The 23,136-nt window shown below is 46.3% G+C and overlaps 2 protein-coding genes, 1 long non-coding RNA gene and 1 pseudogene across 5 annotated transcripts in view; 2 read left to right on the plus strand and 2 right to left on the minus strand.

Annotated features, from left to right (window-relative positions):
* The window catches only part of TUBB4A (tubulin beta 4A class IVa), a 217,215-nt gene extending 202,250 nt beyond the window's left edge, over positions 1-14,965 (plus strand). Inside the window, exons 3-5 of the mRNA XM_083719270.1 lie at positions 8,553-8,661; positions 10,237-10,347; positions 13,181-14,965. Of these exons, the coding sequence (XP_083575396.1) occupies positions 8,553-8,661; positions 10,237-10,347; positions 13,181-14,238 (1,278 nt within the window). The 3' untranslated portion in view covers positions 14,239-14,965. The remainder of the gene's footprint in view (positions 1-8,552; positions 8,662-10,236; positions 10,348-13,180) is intronic.
* IL27RA (interleukin 27 receptor subunit alpha) overlaps positions 1-23,136 on the minus strand; it is an 818,781-nt gene that overhangs the window by 365,380 nt on the left and 430,265 nt on the right. The gene's annotated exons all lie outside the window — the stretch shown is intronic.
* Positions 421-5,638, plus strand: LOC310835307. The gene is made up of 3 exons (XR_014559533.1): positions 421-1,191; positions 1,437-5,156; positions 5,308-5,638. It is a non-coding gene; the product is annotated as an uncharacterized lncRNA (long non-coding RNA).
* LOC310835198 (large ribosomal subunit protein eL21 pseudogene) lies at positions 10,830-11,412 on the minus strand (annotated as a pseudogene). Its single transcript has one exon. The product of its transcript is annotated as a large ribosomal subunit protein eL21 pseudogene (transcript).

Raw genomic sequence — 23,136 nt, forward strand, 5'->3', positions numbered from 1 at the left:
CCTTCCACGTTGTTTCCTGTGACGTTACTGCGACAATGTCTGACTGAATTAGTTCAAACAAATAACTATTCCATGCCTCTACTGTCCATTTTTCTCTATCTTTCCAACCTAAAACTATTGCTGCCTTTCCCGCTAATATCATAGCTTTGAAAGTAAACTGGTCCCCTTTCTCTATAGCCGTTTTCCCAAGTATACCCATTGTCATGAAATCAAAGTCTATTGAAAGCTTCACTTTAAGAGAGCCAGTGTAGTGCAGTGGTTAAGAGCAGTAGACTCGTAATCTGGTGAACCGGGTTCGATTCCCCGCTCCTCCACATGCAGCTGCTGGGTGACCTTGGGCTAGTGACACTTCTCTGAAGTCTCTCAGCCCCACTCACCTCACAGAGTGTTTGTTGTGGGGGAGGATAAAAAAAAGAAAGCTTCACTTTAAACAGTTCATTAATAACCTTTAGGATTTTATTCCAGAAGAAGTATATTGAAATTAACCATCCCTCGTGTCTTGGCCTGAACTTGGTTGAAAGGAACGCAGTGGGCCCAACTAGTCCCATCATTTGGCATTGGAAGATCTCTGTCGCAACTGCAAATTGCCTTCAACCCCTCTGAATTGATACTGTTAACCTGCACCCACAAACTGCAGGCTTACCAAACCCTCAGAAAGGGATTCCTCCCCACCTTTCTCAGATGGAGAGAGGAAGTAGGTTAGAAATGAAACACACCTTTCCACCCTGACCGTCAGAAGTGCTCCACCCTTGCCATCAAAAGCAAGAGTTACTTATTTGTGGAGAGGTAGGTGAGCCTTCAGGTTCTCACTTGGGAGAGCTGCTGATAGTTCCCTTTCTACAAAACTGTTATTTGCTTTATGAGGGAAATGCATAGGAGGGAGAGTCCTTGCTGCTAAACCAGCTTTCCTTGTAGACTTAATTAAGATACGCTGAGGTCTAACTAAAGCACACACGCACATATCCCACTCACACACCAAAACCAATCTCACTACAGCCAACCAAAGACAACCAACTACACCCTAAGGTCACCCCCAGGCTCTCTCACTGCCAAAGAAATGCCACAAGTGAACAGTAAGAGAACCCACACAGGTGACGCTGACACAAAACCCCACACATAACACTAAGTAGAAGAGTTGCCCCTCCCCCTCTTTCCCCCTTTTCTTCCTAACCTAACACTGTATACAGATAGGTAGCCGTGTTGGTCTGCCATAGTCAAAACAAAAAAAAATCCTTCCAGTAGCACCTTAAAGACCAACTAAGTCAGTTCTTGGTATGAGCTTTTGTGTGCATGCACACTTCTTCAGATAGGTATCTGAAGAATAGGTATCTGAAGAAGTGTGCATGCACACGAAAGCTCATACCAAGAACTGACTTAGTTGGTCTTTAAGGTGCTACTGGAAGGAATTTTTTTTGTTCTAACACTATATGTAACAGTGTCTCACAACAAATGAAGCTGATCTGTAGAAAACGCAACTTGAAAAAAGAGACAATGCACGTATTTTTGTAAATTAAGAAATATTTAATAAAAAATATTTTTTTAAAGAAAACACAGGTGGATGGCAGGCAGAAGCTTAAATAACTGAAAGCTTCTTCGTGCAAAGCAGTTCTCCACACAGCAAGCTAAAAATTGGGGAGAAGGGCTCTGGCCTTGTCTTCTACAAGGAAAAGCTTTCCGTCAGGCACACCCCCACCTGCAATCAGAAATGGTATAGCCCAGACACCAGTTTATAACTTAAATGAGAGTCAGACCTGAGTCACCATTGCAAAGCTCACTTTTCTTCCAATTGAGAGATTGGCAAGGGAAGGATCAATCTTTGACTCATCCAGAGTTTCTTCACTTGTTAGCCCTCCAGGAGAAGATCGTGCCAGGGCAATTGCTTCTTGGGCCATGTGCCCAGGCCTCTCATCAAGATGGCTATCCCAGGTCCTGGTGACTTTCCTCACTAAGAATGGCTGCAGAACTAGGCTGGCAGCTGTTTTACTGCAATGCCCTTTGAAGATTATGCTGTAGCTCTTCTGACACACACACAAAAATCAGCTTCTCTCCCTCCCTGCCTTAAACATCTGTCTGGTTTTCATGGCTGAACCTGGTGAGGATCTGAAGGCATTAATACCCAGAGCTCAAAGACTTATCTGCTCAGCATGCTGGGATGAACGCAAACATGTGCCCATGTAGAATTGATGCATTCTTGGGACAGCAGATTCATCTTGACCTCTAGGCTCAATGCAGCTGTAGCAGCAGTTGCATTGATGTGTCTCCCTACCCCTCTACACACACACACACACACACACACACACACACACACACACACACACACACTGTGCTCATAGGGCATTCAGGAGCGATTCTGCACAGAGCCAAGCTGGCTTAAATAGTAGCCTCACCCTTTATGGTAATGAGATCTGGCTTGCTCTCTCCTCACATAACGTCCTCCTGCAGAACAAAGGCAGCAGCTGTGCTCCCAGGCTGGTTTTCAATGTGCAGGGGCATGCTGCTCCAGCAGAAGGCTCCTGGAGAGAAGTCTTGTGTGCTCACCTCTTCCCATTGGGTGGCAACTTTTTTTAAAACAAAAATGGGCTTGGCCTGAAGCATGCGAAATGGGAGGTGGCTGCATGCTCGAGATGGAAGGCCCCTCTTCATTTTAAGGCACGGCCACATGGAGAAGAAGCTGCAAGCTAGAACTGGCTGTTTGTTTGGGGGACCAAGTGCAGAAAGGAAAGCCAAGCGTTCCAGCGCTAATCTGGGAAAGGCATGGCCCTCGTTTCTGGTAGCAAAGTTTGAAGGGACGTTGCGAGTGCAGGCAGGGTGCTGGAGAATGGGTGTGTTCTCTTTGAACACGTCACTGGAGCCTGTGAAGCTCCAGCCTTTTCCTGCAGCCTGTCGAAGCCTGTCAGCCATCTTTGCTGTTAGCCTCTTGGGCTAGAAACCTCGTTCTCCTCGCTGGATTTATGACTGCAGCGCTTGCCTCTCCCTGCTGGTCCGGCTGCTTTCTTGGGTGTGTGTATGTGTGTTTGCACAGAGAGAGGTGGCGTTAAAAGTGCACCAACGTCGGTGTCCACCCTTGTGGACTCTCCTTCAAGCTCTCCCCCACCCTCGGGCTTTTACAGGCATTGGGTATAAATAGAATCTGCCACTCACAGGGCTGCGGTTCCTGCAGCAGTGTGAGGGAAGCAAAAACTGACAGAGCGACTCCATTTTAGAGCTGTGCACAGTGCTCTGTCTGCAAGGGGGAGGAGGAGGGAGGGGGTATGATATGATTTCAGGCAGTGGGCTCCCTATTTGTATGCTGCTCTGCCGGGGAGATCTACTCTTTTAAGCCTCTCAGACTTAAGTCATGACAGCTTATTCCCAGCACAGGTTTTGCTGCCTAAGGGAAGGGCAAACATGCAGTGGGAGAGATTTTGGGGAGCAAGTGTGAGCCCCAGGGGGTTCTGTCCCAAGCTCTTGAGAAGTGAGTCTTCATAATATTAATACAGTATATCAGGGTGTAAAAAGCACGTTCGTTGTAATTGTTGTTGCAGCAACTGTGTATGGTAGGTCTGCAGAGCTTTCGGTATCTGAAGAAGTGTGCCCAAATTTAGGTATCTGAAGAAGTGTGCATGCACACGAAAGCTCATACCAATAACTAACTTAGTTGGTTTCTAAGGTGTTACTGGAATGACTTTTTTTATTTTGTTTGGTGCACAGAGTGAGTGTAGACTTGTTTAAGCCACTTAGTGAAGTCACGGCAAAGAGATTTCCTAGTAGTTCACAGTTCAGTCTTATACCGCTGCAATGCTCCCTAGGTTGGGTGGGAGTCAGGAAGGCTGTTTTGAGAGCCACCTGCTCTCTGCATCTACCATATATCTAAACACCTGTTGTCAACCTGGTGCCAGCACAATTTTGAGACTTCCCTTTACAGTCTGCTTGTCCCTTAGGATGGGGGGGAACATGTGGCCCTCCAGATTTTGCTGGCCTCCCCTCATCCCCGACTACCGGTCGTGCTAACTGGGGCTGATGGGGTTGAGGCTCCAACATCATCTTCTCTACCTTGGGTACCCCAGGGCCATGTTGGTCCCGTTATCTCCACCGCCCCATCACTGCAGCTAAGAGTGTAGCATGCCAGCATTGGCCAGTTCCCGTCTGCCCCTTTGGTAACCTGGTTTCTAGCAATTGCTTGCTGACAGCTGCCACCCTTTGGCCTTTCACGGGAGGCCCAAGAGAATTTTTGGGAAAGAAAGGAGGGTAGCTTCTCTCTCTTTCCGCTGGGCTTTTGCAGAAGGTGGATGCAGCAAGGCTCTGCTTGCAGCTTCTGTGAAATCCTGATGCTAAACACCTCTTCATTTCCCAAGGTCTCTTTGTGCCACAGGACTCAAGGACGGGAGGTGCTGATGGCAACCACAAATACGCCAAGCCAAATATCTGTGGGGATAGAAGGGGGGAGGAAAATAGTGAATAGAGATCCCAAAGCTTAGAGTCTGTTTCCAAAGCAGAACTGAGATGTCAAGTTTAACAGTGGATTTCCTAGGGCTGGTACATCAGTTGATTTCTCTACATAGTTAGTGGCTTAGTATGAGGACACCATCAAAAAAGTACTGCCTCAGTGGGGAATGTCTGCTGCAGGAACTCTTTTGAAATGAACCAGCAGTGCTCTTGCACAGCTCCCATTCATTTCATTAGAGCTTGTGCCTCATCATTAGTTTTCAACCTTTGGTGCCGAAATATTTGGATGGGCATGAGTAGCAGACTTGAAGAGTGGCAAAGAGCACTCACTCCATCCCTATTGACTTCTGAACCACTTTTGCCTCTGATTAAATCTGGCTGCTCTGGTAGCTAGAGCCTATCAGAGAACCCGTTGCCTGGGAACATGCCACAAAAAGGTGGCCTTAGGTGTGAATTCTTGCCTGACCTTTTACCTGCTCTTCCCCCCCCCCGCCGCCCCCCCCCCCGCCGCATTTGCCTCCTTGTCGACTGTCTCTTATCAGGTGTATGCTGTGACCCTTGTGTGGTGGGTGCCACCGCTGAAGGGCAGCTAGGAATGCTCCTAAATCCTGTATATCTTGGATTTACCTGCCTTCCCCCATTAAAGCAGAATATCTGAGTTTGGGTTGTATTCCCAGTATCAAACTTCTGGGCATCTAGTATACATAATTCCACTATTTCAAAACATACAAGTGAATGAATTTATTAATACGGTCACAGACCAGTGTCAACACACACAATATCATAGATCATAAAGAAATATCAGAAATACAAGGGACAATATGAATATAACAAAGATTTAAATATAAAAAATTAAAATTAATTATTAGAAAAACATACAAGTGTTTTCTTACCTAGCTCCTGCAACAGTGGACAGGTATCTTGCCTAGTTATTATTTCCCACTTAACATTCCATCCACCCTACTTTGCCCATTCCAGTTAGGATTTGGAGATGGGATCTATAGTTTCTTGGTCATGCTCCTGGGCTTTCCCCCACACTTGTTGGCTGTAGTGCAGCCAGCATCAAGGAATCCTAGCGCAGCATCATAACTAGAGAAGCTCACTGCAGTATTTCTCTGCTGCAAGTTGTCAGGATGTCAACCCACCTTGCTTTGAAACTTGTGGAAGTTTGAAATGTTTTTGATATGTTTTTTTGTGCATAAACTGATGTCAACTGATTGGTTTCACATCCTTGCCATGCAACCGACTTAAAATGTGTTAAGGGCACTAACAGGTCGCAACTATTCGCAGCCTCAAAAATCTTGGAAGCTGAAGCTCACGCTGGGCAGGAAGGTCATGGAGCCAGCAATTGGCTCCTTGGGGACCTCACAGCTGATTTGCAAACCTGGGTGGCTTCTCCTGGCACAGTGAATGGGCTTTTTGAAGCAGCTGCCTTGGTAACCAGGTGGTGGTGACCTGACCCCTTAGTTCAAATGACAACTTGTTGAGTTTCCACAATGGGGTTGCTTCCTTAGTTGCAGTGTTAAATCACGAGTGTGGTTTCTGTAGTCAAGTCATGTATCTAAAATATAACATGAGACTGTGTGTGTTGTGTGTTATGTTACTCTGTTGCTATAGTTCATTGTACGTGTTACTTAGCAATACAATGTGTCTGCCTTATGTGGAAAAACAAAAGACACACTCACAACATTATTGGTGGCCGCTCTCCCATGCTCAGGTCTCTCTCTTTTTATAACATTTTCTTAATTTTCCAAAAATAAAACAGTAACAGTATCAAAACAAAACAAATTAACTTCCCCTTAGTCCCTTCCTTGGTTCCATTGTTTATCAATGTACTGCATGTCCATTGTAAAGTTACAAACCATTTTATTACTTATTATCCTTTTAAAGTTAAGTTACAAGTAGTATTAAAACCCTGCCAACGTATTAATCTAAGTATATTGCTTTTGAATATATGCAATAAACTCCTTCCAATCTTCCTTAAATTCGTTATCGTCTCTTCCTCTTAGTTTCACTGTCAATTTTGCCATTTCAGCATATTCCATTAATTTAACTTGCCAATGTTCTTTAGCTGGGACACATTTCCATTGCTGTGCTAATAATAGTCGTACGGCCTCAGGTCTCTCTCTCAAGTAGATGCAGTTGTAGGCATCTACAACATTTGCTACCAACATTTGGTCCAAACACTCAGAGAAGAATGTGGTATACAGGGGAACAGGAAGCTGCCTCATACTTTGTCAGACCATCATCAATGCTGACGGACTGTAGTTCTCCAGTGTTTTGGACAGGGCTCTCACCCAGCTATATGCTGGGAGGTGCCAGGAATTGAACCCGGCTCCTTCTGCATGCTGTGCTTTGGTCCCTCTCTATAGTCAGGCTGTATCATTTTCAAAATACATATGGGTGGTTGTTTGGAAGTGTTTCCATATCAAGAGTCTCTTGCAGGTAGAAGCCTAACTTGTGAAGGAGACAAACAATTCTAGAAGCATCCTTCTTGGCATACTAGACTTCTGCGTGTAACGATACTTTGTTGGGGGCCCTTCAAAGGAATGCCTTCCCATTCTAGTAGTGCTGCAATCTCACAAGGGCTATACCATACACCTCCCTGCATGACCAGGTGACACGGGAGTGGCTAGGAAAGCTGGTTTGGAAGTGGTGGCATGCAGCAAAGTTAATTATTGGATGGAAGCCTGTGAAATCTGCCCTGTTCCTTGCTGTTGTCCTCTTCAAGATGTGCTTCCCTTAAGAAAAGCTGCACCTTTTCCTCTCTGTCACTGGAGTGTGCAGTGTTCAGGCTTTGGGGAAGTGTTCGGGTGTGTGCTTGGGGTCCCATGTGATGCCACAAGTCTGCCCCGCTAGGCCCAACCACCACCCTGAATTGAATATACATAGTTCCTCACTGCCATCTCCAGCCACCATGTTCCCCTTGCAAAACCCCCCTGAGGAGTGGGATAGGCTGAGAAAAGAAGACTGGCAGACAAAATTAATGGACTATGCAGAACTAGATAAAATGACAGGAAGGACTTGAAACCTGCGGGACCAGAGATTTGCAGACGACTGGGGAAAAAATATACAAATTATTTGAAGAGCAACTGTAATCAACAAATTACGTTAGTAGGATTACAATAAGTTTTATAAGGAAAAATATCTGAAATATTGCAAAATAGAGAAAGAAGAGAGATTAGTTATGAGATTTAAAGGTAGTAGTGAAAGTAAGAAATGTATATTAAATGATTAGATTGGAAAATTTCAGATGTGATTGATGGAAGTCCAAAAATACTGTATAAGATGTAAAAGTATGTTTAATTATTTGAAAATGATATTGATATATGTATATATGAGAGTAGAATGTTTAGAAACCACCGTGTGCTGAATCGCTTTGTCAGTTTGCTTCTCCCTAAAGCTGAATGTCTTCTGTCACCGAAGTTCCTTTGGAGGTCAGGGTTTGTTGAATGAAGAGCAACCAATACCCTCGATTGACTGCTGCTTGAGATAATGGGTAGCAAATCCAATACACGCCGACTGGTGAAATGATCTGAAGTAGGGGGTGATGCTGATACCTGGCCTACCCTCCTCGGAGGTATCTTGAGTTCATTGCTCTCTTGCAATGGATACTACTGGCAGCTAACTGCAGCCAGGACAAAATACATCCCCTTGCAATGATAGCCTGCCCGTGAGACTAATGAGGGGGAGGCATTTGTGTGACTGGAGCTGCTTAACTGCTGCAGGGATGGGAAATCTGTGCCTTCAAAATGCTGTTGTATCTCGGCTTCCCTCGGCCCCCACTCTTTGGCCCTGCTGGCTGGGGCTGATGGGAGACGAAGTCCAGCAACCTGGTGGGCCACAGGTCCCCCTTCTCTGTTCCAGTGCGCAAGGTGGTAAAACCCAAATGTTCCTCCCTGTGTTCGCACAGGGGCCCAATGCACTGGGAAGAAACCCACTCAGTTCCCACTGAAATGAATGAGAACTAAAAGGCACAGAAGTGTCTTAAAGGCCACGTGAAATCTGCCACTTGCTACTCCGCCTCACAAGAGGCCAGGCTAGACCTGGTTTTCAGAAGGGTTTGGTCAGATGACTCCCTCTTAATGCTGTATCCCCCTTTTCTTATCTTTTTTCACCTGCTACAGTTCTGGGAAGTCATCAGTGATGAGCACGGCATAGATCCCACCGGCACCTACCACGGAGACAGCGACTTGCAGTTGGAAAGGATCAATGTCTACTACAATGAGGCTTCAGGTTTGTTCCTGCAGCACTGCTGTCCATTTCAGAGTTCAGAATTCTTTCCTTGTCTCTTTCCACGCTCCTCCATGCTACCCAAGCTCCTCTGTATGATCAGCTACTTTCTCTGCACTCCCTCTTGCCTTTCACAGATCAGGGATGGGGAAATTGTGACCTTCCAGATGTTGCTGCATTCCAGGTCTTATTGGCCCCAGACAGCACAGCCCAGGGTGGGAGTTGTAATCACACAACTGCAGGAGAGTCACAGGTTCCCCATCTTGTCATAGAAAGTGACAGTCCTGACTTCCCCAATTCCTGGCTAACATTTGCTATTTTAAGAGCAAGTGTTCAGAGTGGCATCTCTGGTGCTGTACCCTACTTTGACGAGCCCTATATATGGTTGTGTTCTGTTTGTGACTAGGCTATAGTCGACAGTTCGAATCCCCGCAACGGGGTAAGCTCCCGTTGCTCTGTTCCAGCTTCTGCCAACCTAGCAGTTCAAAAGCACACCAGTGCAAGTAGATAAATAGGTACCACTGTGGCGGGAAGGTAAACAGCATTTCCATGCACTCTGGCTTCCATCACAGTGTCCCGTTGCACCAGAAGCGGTTTAGTCATGCTGGCCACATGGCCCGGAAAGCTGTCTGTGGACAAACGTTGGCTCCCTTGACCTGAGAAGCGACATGAGCGCCACAACCCCATAGTCAAGCTTGACTGGACTTAACCATCCAGGGGTCTTTTACCTTTTTGCCTTTACTAAAATTCAGTTGATGCGGCTCTCTCTCAGATCTGTTGTCTCTTCTAATTAAGCCTTTGTCTGCTGTTTTCTCTCCCCCAGCCCCCATATGAAAGCACTTTGCTATATCCTATAAGTTGACCTCCAGTTAATCCTTTTCTGTTGACCTAGTGGCGCCTGATCTCTCTATCCCTATGTATCCCAAGTGTGGATCATAATAGACTTGAGAGTGGGGACTGAGATGGAAGGTGCCTAGACCAAACTAAATCAGTGAGTCTGGTGTCATCAGCAAATGGGATCTGCTGGGTCGCAGAACAGGCTCCTGGCTCTCTCCATGGGATCAGTCCCTGGCATGGGACTGTGATGAGGAATGAGTGTGGGAATAAGAGCCTGTGGCAGCTGTCGCCAACTGTTTCTGGAATTGCTGCAAAATCTCTGTGGAAGGGGCCTAGCGGTTTTTGTGGGATGATGGTGGTGGCAATCTTCCCTTCAGAAGTGTCTCAAAAGTATCTCTTCTCTTTGTTGGAGAACCCAGAGGATGGTTAAGACCTAGAGGCAGGTCTGCTACTGAAGTGAAGCTACCTAGGCCCTGTAAGCTGCCCAAGGAGCTGTCGCTGTGAGCTCTTGGAGTAGACATGGGGAGTCTTGCTAGGTACCACTTGCTAGGTACTGCATACCATGGGGAGGTATTGCTGGACTTCGACCCCTACCAGTCCCAGCCAGCCCACTAGCGTGCTGCCATCTTTTGAACTGAGTGATTTGCTCAACATGAGCAGGTCAGATTAAATGCTAGTATATCTGTTGGGAGGGCGGATTATTAAACACTTCTAAAAGCTTTTTTCCTTCTCTCCATTCAGGTGGCAAGTATGTGCCCAGAGCTGTCTTGGTCGACCTGGAACCTGGCACCATGGACTCGGTCAGGTCCGGCCCTTTTGGGCAGATATTCAGGCCTGATAACTTTGTCTTTGGTAAGGAACTATTGCGGAGGAGCATCGCTGAGCTGCAGTTGCAAATGTTGCCCGGTCAAGCTAAAGGATGTTGGGGGGGGGGGTGGAGAGAGAGAGAGAGAGAGAGAGAGAGAGAGAGAGAGAACTGTAATTGATCACAGGAGCTCAAACCTGAGGCACTTGAACTGTGATCTACTGCCCACATAGGCAAACAGGGCTGTAGCTCCATGGCAGAGTGTCTGCTTGGCATTTAGAAAGTCCCTGGCATTTCCAGGTAGACTTAGACTTCTGCCTGAAATCCTGAAGACAATTCAGATCTAGAAGGTCCAGTGTTGTGGCAGCTTCGTGTCTTCCAATGGACATGGTGGGAGTGGAGAAACAATTGTCAGTAGCTGGGTGAGGAAGCAGAAAATAATGTTGGGCTAGGGCGATCCAGGTTCAAATCTCTGTTCAACCTTGACATTCAAGAGTCACCCAAGGGACCATCTCTTCCTCCCCCCCCCCCCAAGTCCTCAACATGGTATTTTATTTTGTTCACATACACTATGCCATAAACTCATATGGAACTGGTTCCAGCAGCTCTGGCTCCTTGACATTGTTTCTCAAAAGCGGGCTTCTCTTGGAGGAGCAGGCTGGCGTTTTAGTTCAAACCAAATTCCCTTTTCCTTTCCTTCTATTTTCTTTCTTTCATTCTCTTTCACACGCTGCAACAAGCTGTCGCTGCTCTTTGAGTGCTTAATATGCTCAATTTGCACATTAATTCTCTTAGCCAGAATCTTGCCCTTCACTTTCTTGTTCACAATAATGCCCACAGCATGCTGGGTAATGTCATATACACTTCCTGTCTTGCCATGGTAACATTTGTGGGGCATGCCTTTCTGAATTGTGCCCGTGCCCTTTATGTCAACAATATCACCCTTCTTATAGATGCGCATGTAGATAGCGAGCGGGACCACACCATGTTTGCGAAAGGGTCTTGAGAACATGTAACGTGTCCGCCTCTTCTCCTTGGTGTTGGTCATCTTGACGGTTTACTGTAAGATGGCGTCCGAGGCCAAAAGGCCCAAGAGGACCACCTTGAGATCCATCGTGTGACCTCCCTTCTAGGTCATGCCCAGGGTGCCTTCTGCTAGCAGGAATAACCTTATTTGCTATGTCCCAAGTTAAAAACGGCAGTTGCTTGATGTAGCATGCATTATGCAAAAGCAATTCTTAATTAAATTGCCCCCATTGTGTGTGTGTGTGTGTGTGTGAGAGAGAGAGAGAGAGAGAGAGGGGGGGGGGGAGGGAGACCTGAAGGAAAGAGCCAGAATGAGCTCGCAACCGCTTTTGGCTATCTCTGTACTACTTCTACAGGCATGTATGTTCTGAGTGTGCTGACGGAAGCTGCTCCCTCCTTACTTGACGCATGCAAAACTTGGAAGTTTGACCTGGTTTGCATTGTGGGGAGGAGGAGGAATGTTCCAGAATGGAGCTGGGGGGGGGGTTGGGGAACTGGGGAATAGCAACAGCGTTCTGTAATGCAGAAACTCCGCTTTTATTACACCTACCAGCTCCTGCGATGTACAGATGGTCAGATATAATGTAAATCAGTGGGGTAAGGGAGGTTGAAATAGCAACATTTGGGCATGAGGATTATTCGAGGGAAAGGTTCTTTGCAGTTAAAAAAAATGCTCGTGGAGAATAAGGAGATCAATGTTTTGTGCACAAACTCTTATTTGGCTCAGGTCCTAGTTCTGTAAATGTAATTCTAAAGCAGCAGGGTTTTTGTTTTTTTAAGGTTCTGACTTTTTGCAAGAGATAATTATTCTTAGCAAAAGCAAATGATAGGAAGCCACGAAGGAGCAGTTAGTCATGCAGGGCACGAAAACACCGCACCCTAAGTACAGGAATGTTTTACGTAAGCTGCCTGCAGTTCTCTAAAACATAAGGGCTAGGAACCCGCTACTTAAATTATGGTGGAGATTTCTCATCAAAACTGGATCTGTATGCACAAACTGTTACGTAATGTACTTACACAACAGTTATTAGTGGTCCCTGGGAGCATGGAAAGATAGCTTTGATGCTTTAGACTGCAATGCTAACTCCACTTACCTGGGAGTAAGCTGCATTGAATTCAGTAGGACTATCTTAGTAGACATGATAAGGATTGCAACTTTTAAGTTACCTGATACTACCCAACATTGAGGCTTCAGGTATGTCACCCAAAGGTGACAGGAGTGGTCTGTAAGCTTTGGGCTGAGCTGAAATTATAGGAGTGAGAGGTCAGTTCTGAAGTGTTTTTGTTCCCCATGAATGGGGGCACCTCTTTGGGTCACTATTCAGGGGGCAATGTAAAAGAAGAGTTGAATGAATACAGGTAGGTAGCCGTGTTGGTCTGATGCAGTCAAAATGAATGAATGAATGAATGAATGAATGAATGTCTAGTAGCACCTCAGAGACCAACTAAGTTTGTTCTGGGTATAAGCTTTCGTGTGCATGCACACTTCTTCAGATACACTGAAACAGAAGTCACCAGACCCTTATATACAGTAGGAAGGTGGGGTGGGGTATTTCTAAGAAGGGTAGTAAGAGATGGGTGATTGGCTCAATGGGTATGGTAAACCTGTTGACTGCAATTAGTCCTACAGGAAAAAGCAAGGGATAGTATGCAGAGGACCAAAAATAGCTTTAGCATGTGTAATGAGACATGAATCCAATATCTCTATTCAGACCAGGTCTCTCCATAGTTTTCAGTTTAGTAATAAGAGTCGAATGGCTTGCCTTCTTAAAAGAGACCATATTGTTCAGAAGAGGCCAGTAACGAGGTGATGACCTTTAACCCCCCACTCCCGACTTTCTCCTTGCTGCTCAGGTCAAAGTGGTGCTGGGAATAACTGGGCCAAAGGCCACTACACGGAAGGAGCTGAGCTGGTGGACTCTGTCCTAGATGTGGTCAGGAAGGAAGCCGAGAGCTGTGACTGTCTTCAGGGGTTCCAGCTCACCCACTCGCTAGGCGGGGGCACCGGATCAGGGATGGGGACCCTGCTGATCAGCAAGATCCGCGAGGAATACCCCGACCGTATCATGAACACCTTCAGCGTGGTGCCATCACCCAAGGTTTCGGACACAGTGGTGGAACCTTACAACGCCACTCTCTCAGTCCACCAGTTGGTGGAGAACACAGACGAAACCTATTGCATTGACAATGAGGCTCTGTATGACATCTGCTTCCGTACCCTAAAGCTCACCACTCCCACTTATGGAGACCTCAACCACTTGGTGTCCGCCACCATGAGTGGTGTTACCACCTGCCTCCGTTTCCCCGGCCAGCTCAACGCTGACCTCCGCAAGTTGGCCGTCAACATGGTGCCCTTCCCTCGCCTCCACTTCTTCATGCCCGGTTTCGCCCCCCTGACCAGCCGCGGCAGCCAGCAGTACCGGGCTTTGACCGTGCCCGAGCTCACGCAGCAGATGTTTGACGCAAAGAACATGATGGCAGCTTGCGACCCACGCCACGGCCGCTACCTAACAGTCGCAGCCGTTTTCCGCGGCCGCATGTCCATGAAGGAGGTGGACGAGCAGATGCTGAACGTCCAGAATAAGAACAGCAGCTACTTTGTGGAATGGATCCCCAACAACGTCAAGACGGCGGTTTGCGACATCCCGCCCCGTGGCCTCAAGATGGCCGCCACCTTCATTGGCAACAGCACGGCCATCCAAGAGCTCTTCAAGCGCATCTCCGAGCAATTCACAGCCATGTTCCGCCGCAAGGCTTTCCTCCATTGGTACACAGGCGAGGGCATGGATGAGATGGAGTTCACAGAGGCCGAGAGCAACATGAACGACCTGGTCTCCGAGTACCAGCAGTACCAAGATGCTACTGCTGAAGAAGGGGAGTTTGAAGAGGAGGCAGAAGAAGAAGTAGCATGAAGATCTCCTCCTTCTCCTTCCCCCATGACTCCTCCTTCTTCCCACCAGTCTTCTGAACCAATGGACCATACTGCTTGTGCTGGCATAGACTTGAGCGTTCTAGGCCAGGGTTGGGGAGCCAACGGCCTTCCAGCTGCTGTTGGACTTCACCTCCCATCTTTCCTGACCATTGGCCAAGCCGGCTAGGGTCGATGGGAGTCCAGCAATGTCTGGCGGGCCGCCGTTTCCCCATCCCTGCTCCAGCCCAACCTAAAGCAATTAAAAGAGTTGTGAATTTAAGTCCTTCCCACCTACCCATTGCAAATATTTAAAAGGAGTGATGGTTGCAGAATTGGTGACGGGGTAGAGGCTTCAGAGTCATGTTTGGGAATGGCAGTAAGTGGGTAATATGTCTAGCTATAAAGCACTATATTTTCTCAGCTGACCCCCACATCCCTTCTTTCCTCTCTGCCCACCCTCCAAGGCACCTTTCCTGCGGCAATGTCTGTCCTTAGTGTTCTGTGGTCATGTGGGTTTTTTTGTTTTCGGAGATGAGTATGCACTAACTCGTAACTCACATTGTTTCTTTTCCATCCATGCTGGGCTTAAAGAAAAGATGAATGGAACTCAGGGGGGGTTGGTTTGAGGGGGGTGGGGCTCTGTCCTTTAGGGTGAAATGTAGTCCCCCTTTTGAGTGTTTGCTGTCAAAGCAGTTATGTCTCCATAATAAACTACTGAATAACGATAACGGGCTAATGTGAATCATTGAACAGGTACTGTTGGGGGGCTTCCCCACTCCTAGGACCATCCAGTCAGCCACCAGCAATACAGAGTCATGTGCAAGAAAAGAGAAATGGGAGAGGTTCGTGCAGTTCCAACTATTATGCCTGATTGGTTTCAGCCTTGTGGCTTGGAAGCGGCCTTCATTTGTGTGCTTGCAAAAACCTGGAACACTTTGGATGCAGAAATCTCAGGTCATAGAACTGTGAAGCTGGAAGAGACCCTAAGGATTACCTAGTCAAGTATTAAGTGTCTCCCCCACCACACACAAGCACCTCTTTGCCAGCTCAGGACCGCCTGTTCCCCATATAAACTGACTTGGACTTTCCATTCTTCATCTGAGACTCTTCATGTGCCGCCTCCACAAGAGGTTTGGAGAGTAGCAACATGATGTAGGGCCTTTTCAGCAGTGGCTCCCTGTTTGTGGAATGCTCTCCCTAGGGAGGTTTGTCTGCTGCCTTTATTGTACACCTTTAGGTGCCAGGCAAAAATGTTCCTCTTCAACCAGGCTAATTTATATTCTAGGCAAACTCGGCCCTACAGATGTTTTGGGGGCTACAACTCCCATCATCCCTAGCTAACAGGACCAGTGGTTAGGGATGATGGGAGTTGTAGTCCCGAAACATCTGCAGGGCCGAGTTTGCCTATGCCTGTTCTTACGGCCTTTTAAATGTGTTTCTGGGAGTGGAGGGCATTGTTTTGTTTTGGGCTTTGTTTTAACTATTTGTTTTGTCCTTTTACCCTGTATTTTTTTTCTTGTGAACCTCCCCAAGACCTTCAAATGAATGGCGGTGTATAAAGAATGAAAAAATAGTTTCCCCTCAAGCCCTTTTGAAGGAAACCCACAGAACTGATGAGCTCCATTTTGTGCCACCACTGCTAGGAACCAATAGGAGTATGACCTGGTTTTGGGGTGGTTCCATTTCACACGCATGTGGATATGGGGGTTGGAATAGCCCTACAGCAAAAGAAAGGTGAGGAAACTCTCAGGGTGTGGGGCATACAGGTTCAGTTAGAAGAACAGGCTCTCCTTCCTTGTTTTTCACTACCTGTCCAATATGAGTAATTTGTTGGGAGCTCCTAGTTGATGATTACACAGACAATAAGATCCTTACTCTGCCTCAATTGCTACTTAGTTGGGTTGCTCATTGGAAGAACACCGCCAATAACTGATCAAGATATCCAGAGCAGTTTGTATCCTGTTGCATTTATGTGGCAGTGCAGGCAGGGGGGGAATTAGCAGGGGGGTGCAGAGTTTGGCCTTCATTTATAAAGCACAGAGAAGTTGTTCTTCCAAAGGTGCATTTGAACCTGTGAGGTAAGCACTACCTGTGGGACTCTTTGGGAGGCAGAAGAATTGCTCAATGAGACAGCAGGGGAACAGTAGGTAGGAGCCCAAACTCTGTTGCTTCCCTTTAATAGAAGTTAAGCAAGAGAAATTCTAAGCCCTTGGCACACACTATCATTTGTAGGAACACAGGATGTGGATCGCCACCCCGTCAGATTGTGTTCCTGGGTGGAGACGACTGTCCCTGTAAGGCAGGGGTCAGCAAACTTTTTCAGCAGGGGGCCAGTCCACCATCCCTCAGACATTGTGGGGGTCCGGACTATATTTTGGGGGGAAATAAATGAACTAATTCCTATGCCCTACAAATAACCCAGAGATGCATTTTAAATAAAAGGACACATTCTACTCATGTAAAAACACGCTGATTCCTGGACCGTCCACAGGCCGGATTTAGAAGCCAATTGGGCCAGATCCAGCCCCTGGGCCTTAGTTTGCCTACCCATGCTTTAATGTGCCCATGGTGGAGGTGCAAGGAGGGAAACCATAGCCTGAGCATGTGTGTTTATTCTTAATCCCATTCAGTCTGAAACTGCAAAAGTGATATCCTAACAAGAGGTGAAAGAGAGTACAGGAAACCTGAACAGTTCTCCTAAGATGCCATAAGCTCCTAGGTATCTTACTCTTGCCCTGGTAGTGGTGGTGGTTTTAAAAAATGAAAACTTGACAAGTTACTTCCCAGCATTCCTGAGAAAATGGAACAGTTTGCAGTCACTGCCATTTAGAAAAAGGGGACACTACCCTAACCCGCAGGGTCACGGTTTTGCCAAAAACCTAATCTCATCTGATTCACTCAAAAGCAGTGCCAAATACCTTCAAATTGGCCCCTGCAGTGTTTTGAGGTGCAAACCCCACGTTTCACAGTAGGCCATAAAATGAGCCCTCAGCGCCCTAACGCACGGAGTCATGGTTTTGCCAAAAAACCAAGGTCCAGTTCACTCAAAAGCAGTACCAAACACCAGCAAATGGCTCCCTGCAAAAACTTATGGAATATGCAGAAGTGGCAAAACTTATTCAAAAAATAATAAATCAAGATAACAAACTTTTTAATAAAAGAATGGAAATGGTTTATTGAATTTTTACAAATAAACCAAACAAATAAGAACACTGGCAGGATTATTGTTAATAACCTGCAGTTTTATAAGAGTATATATTTAGATGAATAAATGAGAAAATAAATTTAATTTGGATATGCAGAAAGGCGGAAGGAAGTAAAGTTTTGAGATTTTAAAGTTATAAAATTATTGAAATGTATAAAATTGAAAATCATAAATATTTTTTTAAAGGAATTTTAATCTACATTGAACTTGTCCTTATGCTTCTGTCCTACTCTAGTGTGACTAAGAAATGGAGTGGGCTACTACACAAAATAGACTCCATTCTCCGTCGTTTTCATTAGTGCCCATTCACTTTATCCCATACAAGACTGCGGGAAGATCCAACACACAGTCTAGACAAGAGAAATATGGTGTATATACTATTACTTTCTACCATATACTGCAGCTCAATGGCTGCCATTTTGTTCTCCGAAATGGAAAAATAATGCTGGGGTGAATCAACATGGTAGGTGTGGGGTGGATTTGCCTTGATTGTACCTATGTCTGTTGCAGGGCCGCCTTTACCTGGGGGTGCAAGGGGTGCAGGGCACCCAGGCGCCGAATTCTGGGTGCGCCAAATGTATATCTACTGTATACCGGTCCCTCTCGATTGGCGGCAGTTCAAAGCAATGGAGCAAAAGTCCCCACCCACTCCATCGCTCTGTTACTCTGCAGCATCAAATAATCAAATATTCCCGAGTCAGGAAACAAAAGCAGTCTTTTCTGCTGTGTCATTGTTACAGGTGAGCAACCCCTGCCCAAAAGCTCAACAATTTGGGAGTTTGCCCCCCCCAAAAAAAATAGATCAACAACTTTGGTTTCCCCCCTCCCCAAAAAAGCTCAATACAGTGGTACTTTGGGTTAAGAATTTAATTCGTTCTGGAGGTCCATTCTTAACCTGAAACTGTTCTTAACCTGAAGCACCACTTTAGCTAATGGGGCCTCCTGCTGCTGCTGTTGCGCGATTTCTGTTCTCATCCTGAAGCAAAGGTCTTAACCCGAGGTACTATTTCTGGGTTAGCGGAGTCTGTAACCTGAGGTACCACTGTAGAAGTTAATTTGGGGGCGGCTAAACTAAAATTTAGGGAAGGGACACGGGTGGGTTAAACCACAGAGCCTAGGACTTGCCGATCAGAAGGTCAGCGGTTCGAATCTCTGCGACGGGGTGAGCTCCCGTTACTCAGTCCCTGCTCCTACCAACCTAGCAGTTCGAAAGCATGCCAGTGCAAGTAGATAAATAGGTATCGCTCCGGCGAGAAGGTAAACGGCATTTCCGTGCGCTGCTCTGGTTCGCCAGAAGCGGCTTAGTCATGCTGGCCACATGACCCAGAAGCTGTATGCCGGCTCCCTCGGCCAGTAAAGCGAGATGAGCACCGCAACCCCAGAGTCAGTCATGACTGGACCTAATGGTCAGGGGTCCCTTTACCTGAACTAAATTTGGGGGCACTGGGCGGATCTTTGCACCCCGGCGGCGCATGTGTGAAAGACAGCCCTGGTCTGTTGCTGCTCAAAAGTGTCTCCCTATGTTTTAGAACTGCCCAAAGCTGAGTGTCTTTAAAAGGTGCCTCACTTGGAATAAGTTTGGCTGTTATAACCTGGGGAAGTTAACCTGCCTAACAGGTGCTGTTCCCAGGCAACTGCCGAAGAAACAAACACATAGAGAAAGCCATCTTATATGTTTGCTGCTTGCTTCCACCAGAACAGACTTGTTCAACTACCTTTCCTAGGCCAATGTGGATTCCCTTGATCTCTAGCCTCTACTCCGTGCCACTTCAAGAATGCTGCCCTCTCATCCAAATGTTCCACTTGCGTTATATTGGCACTCTAAGCCGTGTAAGGATGCCAGCTTTTTCTGAATGAAGAGAGCGTTGCGATTCACCCGCTCCATGGAAGTGTTCCAGCATCACAATGGGCCCCTTTGTGTGGCTTAGAAAGGGCAGGCCGGGCACCACCTGTAGACTATGGTTCTCTGTTTTTATTAGACGGATCTAGTATGTCAGCTCAGTTTTCAGCAGCAGAAGGCAGAGAGAAAACACCAAAAGACAATCCTGAGAAAGAAAATCCAAAAGCATCAGGGGACAAGTCAGTGGGAGGATTTTCTGTGCAAGTCCTGCTTAGATGATCGGATATGCTGCAGAAGCTGATGTAATCGCTAAAGACTGAATGGTTTCTTGTGACATAGCAGAGGTGCCCAGCCCTGAGGAGTAGTGCTCAGAGGGGAAAGTGATTCACCCATATTTTGCATGACTAATTCAGCCATTGCAACATCCCCACCCTCCATGACTTCCTATTTGCAGACTAGCCTTAGCTGATGTTTCTCACAGTTTCCATTATACTGGCATGTTGTGCTCCCCCAAGTGGCCTGTGTAACAGAACACAGTGATACTCACCATTACTGATCACATTATAATAACATGCACAGAATTGAAGGGATTTTTCATCTCTCTCTGCTCCTTTTAATTGCATCAGCTCTAAGGCATTGATCTGCTCAAAAAAACAACTTTAATTCAGTGAGTTTAATGTGCCCAGTGACTTCAAAAAAGCCGTGAACAATCTGTCGGTGCAAGGAAAATATAGGTATAAAAGGAGAATTCCCTGTATGCCAAGATTCAGGTAGGTGAGAGAACCGCAGCAGAGATTTAAAATCGGATAACATGCAGCAAAGCAAAGTGTGGGGATATAGGCTATTAGACCTTTAAAATATGCCCTTGTGAGTTCTGAATTTCCCTCTTTCCCCAGCATAGGAAAAGAGCACACGTTTGGTAAGTTGAAAATTGGTTTACTTACAGATTCTTCAAAGGTTTGATTCATGTGCTTTTCCATACAGCATTCAAAAAAGTTGCACAGTCTGTAAAACCTGACTTAGTCACATTGGTGACGGTGCCTAAATTATTGGTATAGAATTCAAGAGCAGCTTGCGATAGTCATGTGCTTCTCAAGTAGATTGGGAAGGAAAGAATAAGCATGATTATTTTCCTCCCAAGGTGAGAGGGAGCGACCTAGCTAAGCTTGGCAGGACAGTTCACCCTATGTTATTAACCCCTTCATGCATTCATTAGACTTAAGCATGTTGATTAAATGAGGCTGGTTATCCCACACAATCTAGACAAACAATGGATAGAAGCAAAGCAACATGAAAAAAATGTTCTACCTGGGAGAACTTTTCACACGAAGGCCTGGTCCACCTCACACCCCTTTCTCATTGCATTTGTACAAAGGACTTCTCCAGTATGGCTATGAACAGGTGATGGTTAGTTTCACTGGCAAAAGAGAAATGTAGCACTAGGCAGCAGTAAGTTTTTTTTAAAAATGTATTTTTATTAAATATTTTCTTGGTTTACAAAAGTATGTGCAATGTCTCTCTCTCTCTCTCTCTCTCTCTCTCTCTCTTTTTTCCCCCAAGTAAGATTTTTTACCAATCAGTTTCATTTGTTGAGACATTTTTTTAAAAAAATTAATTTATTATTTATACCCTGCCCATCTGGCTGGGCTTCCCCAGCCACTCTGGGCGGCTTCCAACAAAATATCAAAATACCGTAATACAGTGGTACCTCGGGTTACATACGCATCAGGTTACACACTCCACTAACCCAGAAATAGTGCTTCAGGTTAAGAACTTTGCTTCAGGGTGAGAACAGAAATCATGCTCCGGTGGCATGGCGGCAGCGGGAGGCCCCATTAGCTAAAGTGGTGCTTCAGGTTAAGAACAGTTTCAGGTTAAGTACGGACCTCCAGAACAAATTAAGTACTTAACCTGAGGTACCACTATACATCAAACAGTGAAAGCTTCCCTAAACAGGGCTGCCTTCAGATGTCTTCTAAAAGTCTGGTAGTTGTTGTTCTCTTTGACATCTGGTGGGAGGGCATTCCACAGGGCGGGCGCCACTACTGAGAAGGCCCTCTGCCTGGTTCCCTGTAACTTGGCTTCTCACAGTGAGGGAACCACCAGACGGCCCTCGGCGCTGGACCTCAGTGTCCAGGTAGAACGATGGGGTGGAGGCGCTCCTTCAGATATACTGGACCGAGACTGTTTAGGGCTTTAAAGGTCAGTACCAACACTTTGAATTGTGCTCAGAAACGTACTGGGAGCCAATGTAGGTCTTTCAAGACCAGTGTTATGTCGTCTCGGCAGCCGTTCCCAGTCACCAGTCTAGCTGCCGCATTCTGGATTAGTTGCAGTTTCTGGGTCACCTTCAAAGGTAGCCCCACATAGAGCGCATTGCAGTAGTCCAAACGGGAGATAACCACAACATGCACCACTCTGGCGAGGCAGTCTGCGGGCAGATAGCGTCTCAGCCTGCGTACCAGATGGAGCTGGTAAACAGAATTGACCTGCGCCTCCATGGACAGCTGTGAGTCCAAAATGACTCCCAGGCTGTGCACCTGGCCTTTCAGGGGCACAGTTACCCCATTCAGGACCAGGGAGTCCTCCACACCTACCCACCTCCTGTCCCCCCAAAACAGTACTTCTGTCTTGTCAGGATTCAACCTCAATCCATTAGCTGCCATCCATCCTCCAACCACCTCCTGCACTCACACAGGACCTTCACAGGACATTAGGAAGAAAAGTGGGAAAGAGGTGGAGGGGGGGGGGAGGTGAAGGGGGGTGGGGTCGGGTGACGACGTTGGCAGCAGTAAGGTTGACTGACTGACTGATTGATAACACGGAGTGTGGCAGAGTAGCTGGAACTGCAGAACATGTATGAGCCAAGAAATTAGCTCCCTGAGTTTATTCAGATGCTTTTTATTCCTGCCCTTTTCTAACTGTTTGGGAATGACACATCCAACTCTATAATTCTATGATTCTATGCCTGGATCATCACTTTGGGAAGATGACATTGACATTGTGACAATTAAGCCTGTAGCCAGAAATATTGCAGCGAAGGAGGGTAACGGAGGTGGGAGGATGTAAAATCCATACAGAACAGCCAAAACCCAAATGCAGTACAGTTAAAAGTTATGCAGTTGTTTTAAATTGCTATAAGAATTCAAAGGTCTCAAATATAAAATAAATATTCATAAATGCACATATCTCTAAAGATATAAACCATGAGGCTGAAACAGTACAGGAAAACAATCCTGAGGCCATTTTGACTCTCCCAATGACCTCAGATATTCCTCTGCAGTAAGGGAGGCAAATGAGGAAAGCCTTCCCATTGTCTTTTGGCTTACAAATCCTGTCTTAAGGGCGTATTTGTGTGTGAATAGGGTGAGCCTGTGACCTGGATTCAGGAACTAAAGCATTAACCATCGCAAAAGAATGCCCAGGCTGCCCAGGTAATGCAATCAGTGACCACTATCAGGTATCCTGGCAGACAGGATTTCTGCTGTAGACCATCTCTTTTGATGTATGTATGATGATTTTTTTTTTTTGGGGGGGGGTCTTTGGCTAAGGGAGTTGGTCAATGTCAAAAGTCTTTAAAGGTTCCTGCACACTTTTGCTCAGAGTCCCTCCTTCCTTCGAAGGAGGAGAGGGAACTCTGTTGCAACAGAAAAATAAAAGCCTGCCTTGCTTTCCACTGGATATGATACAATACAATATGATACAATAATCTTTATTGTCATTGCCCCATACAGAACAATGAAATTGAAAAAATCTACATCAGACATTCAAAAACCAACAAGCCTGCTATCCCAACTATCCCAGCCTGGTTAGCTCCTAACAGTGGCGTAGCGTGGGGGGTGCAGGGGGTGCCG

This window comes from Podarcis gaigeae, assembly GCF_964106915.1.
Source record: "Podarcis gaigeae genome assembly, chromosome: 17".
Classification (NCBI taxonomy): domain Eukaryota; kingdom Metazoa; phylum Chordata; class Lepidosauria; order Squamata; family Lacertidae; genus Podarcis; species Podarcis gaigeae.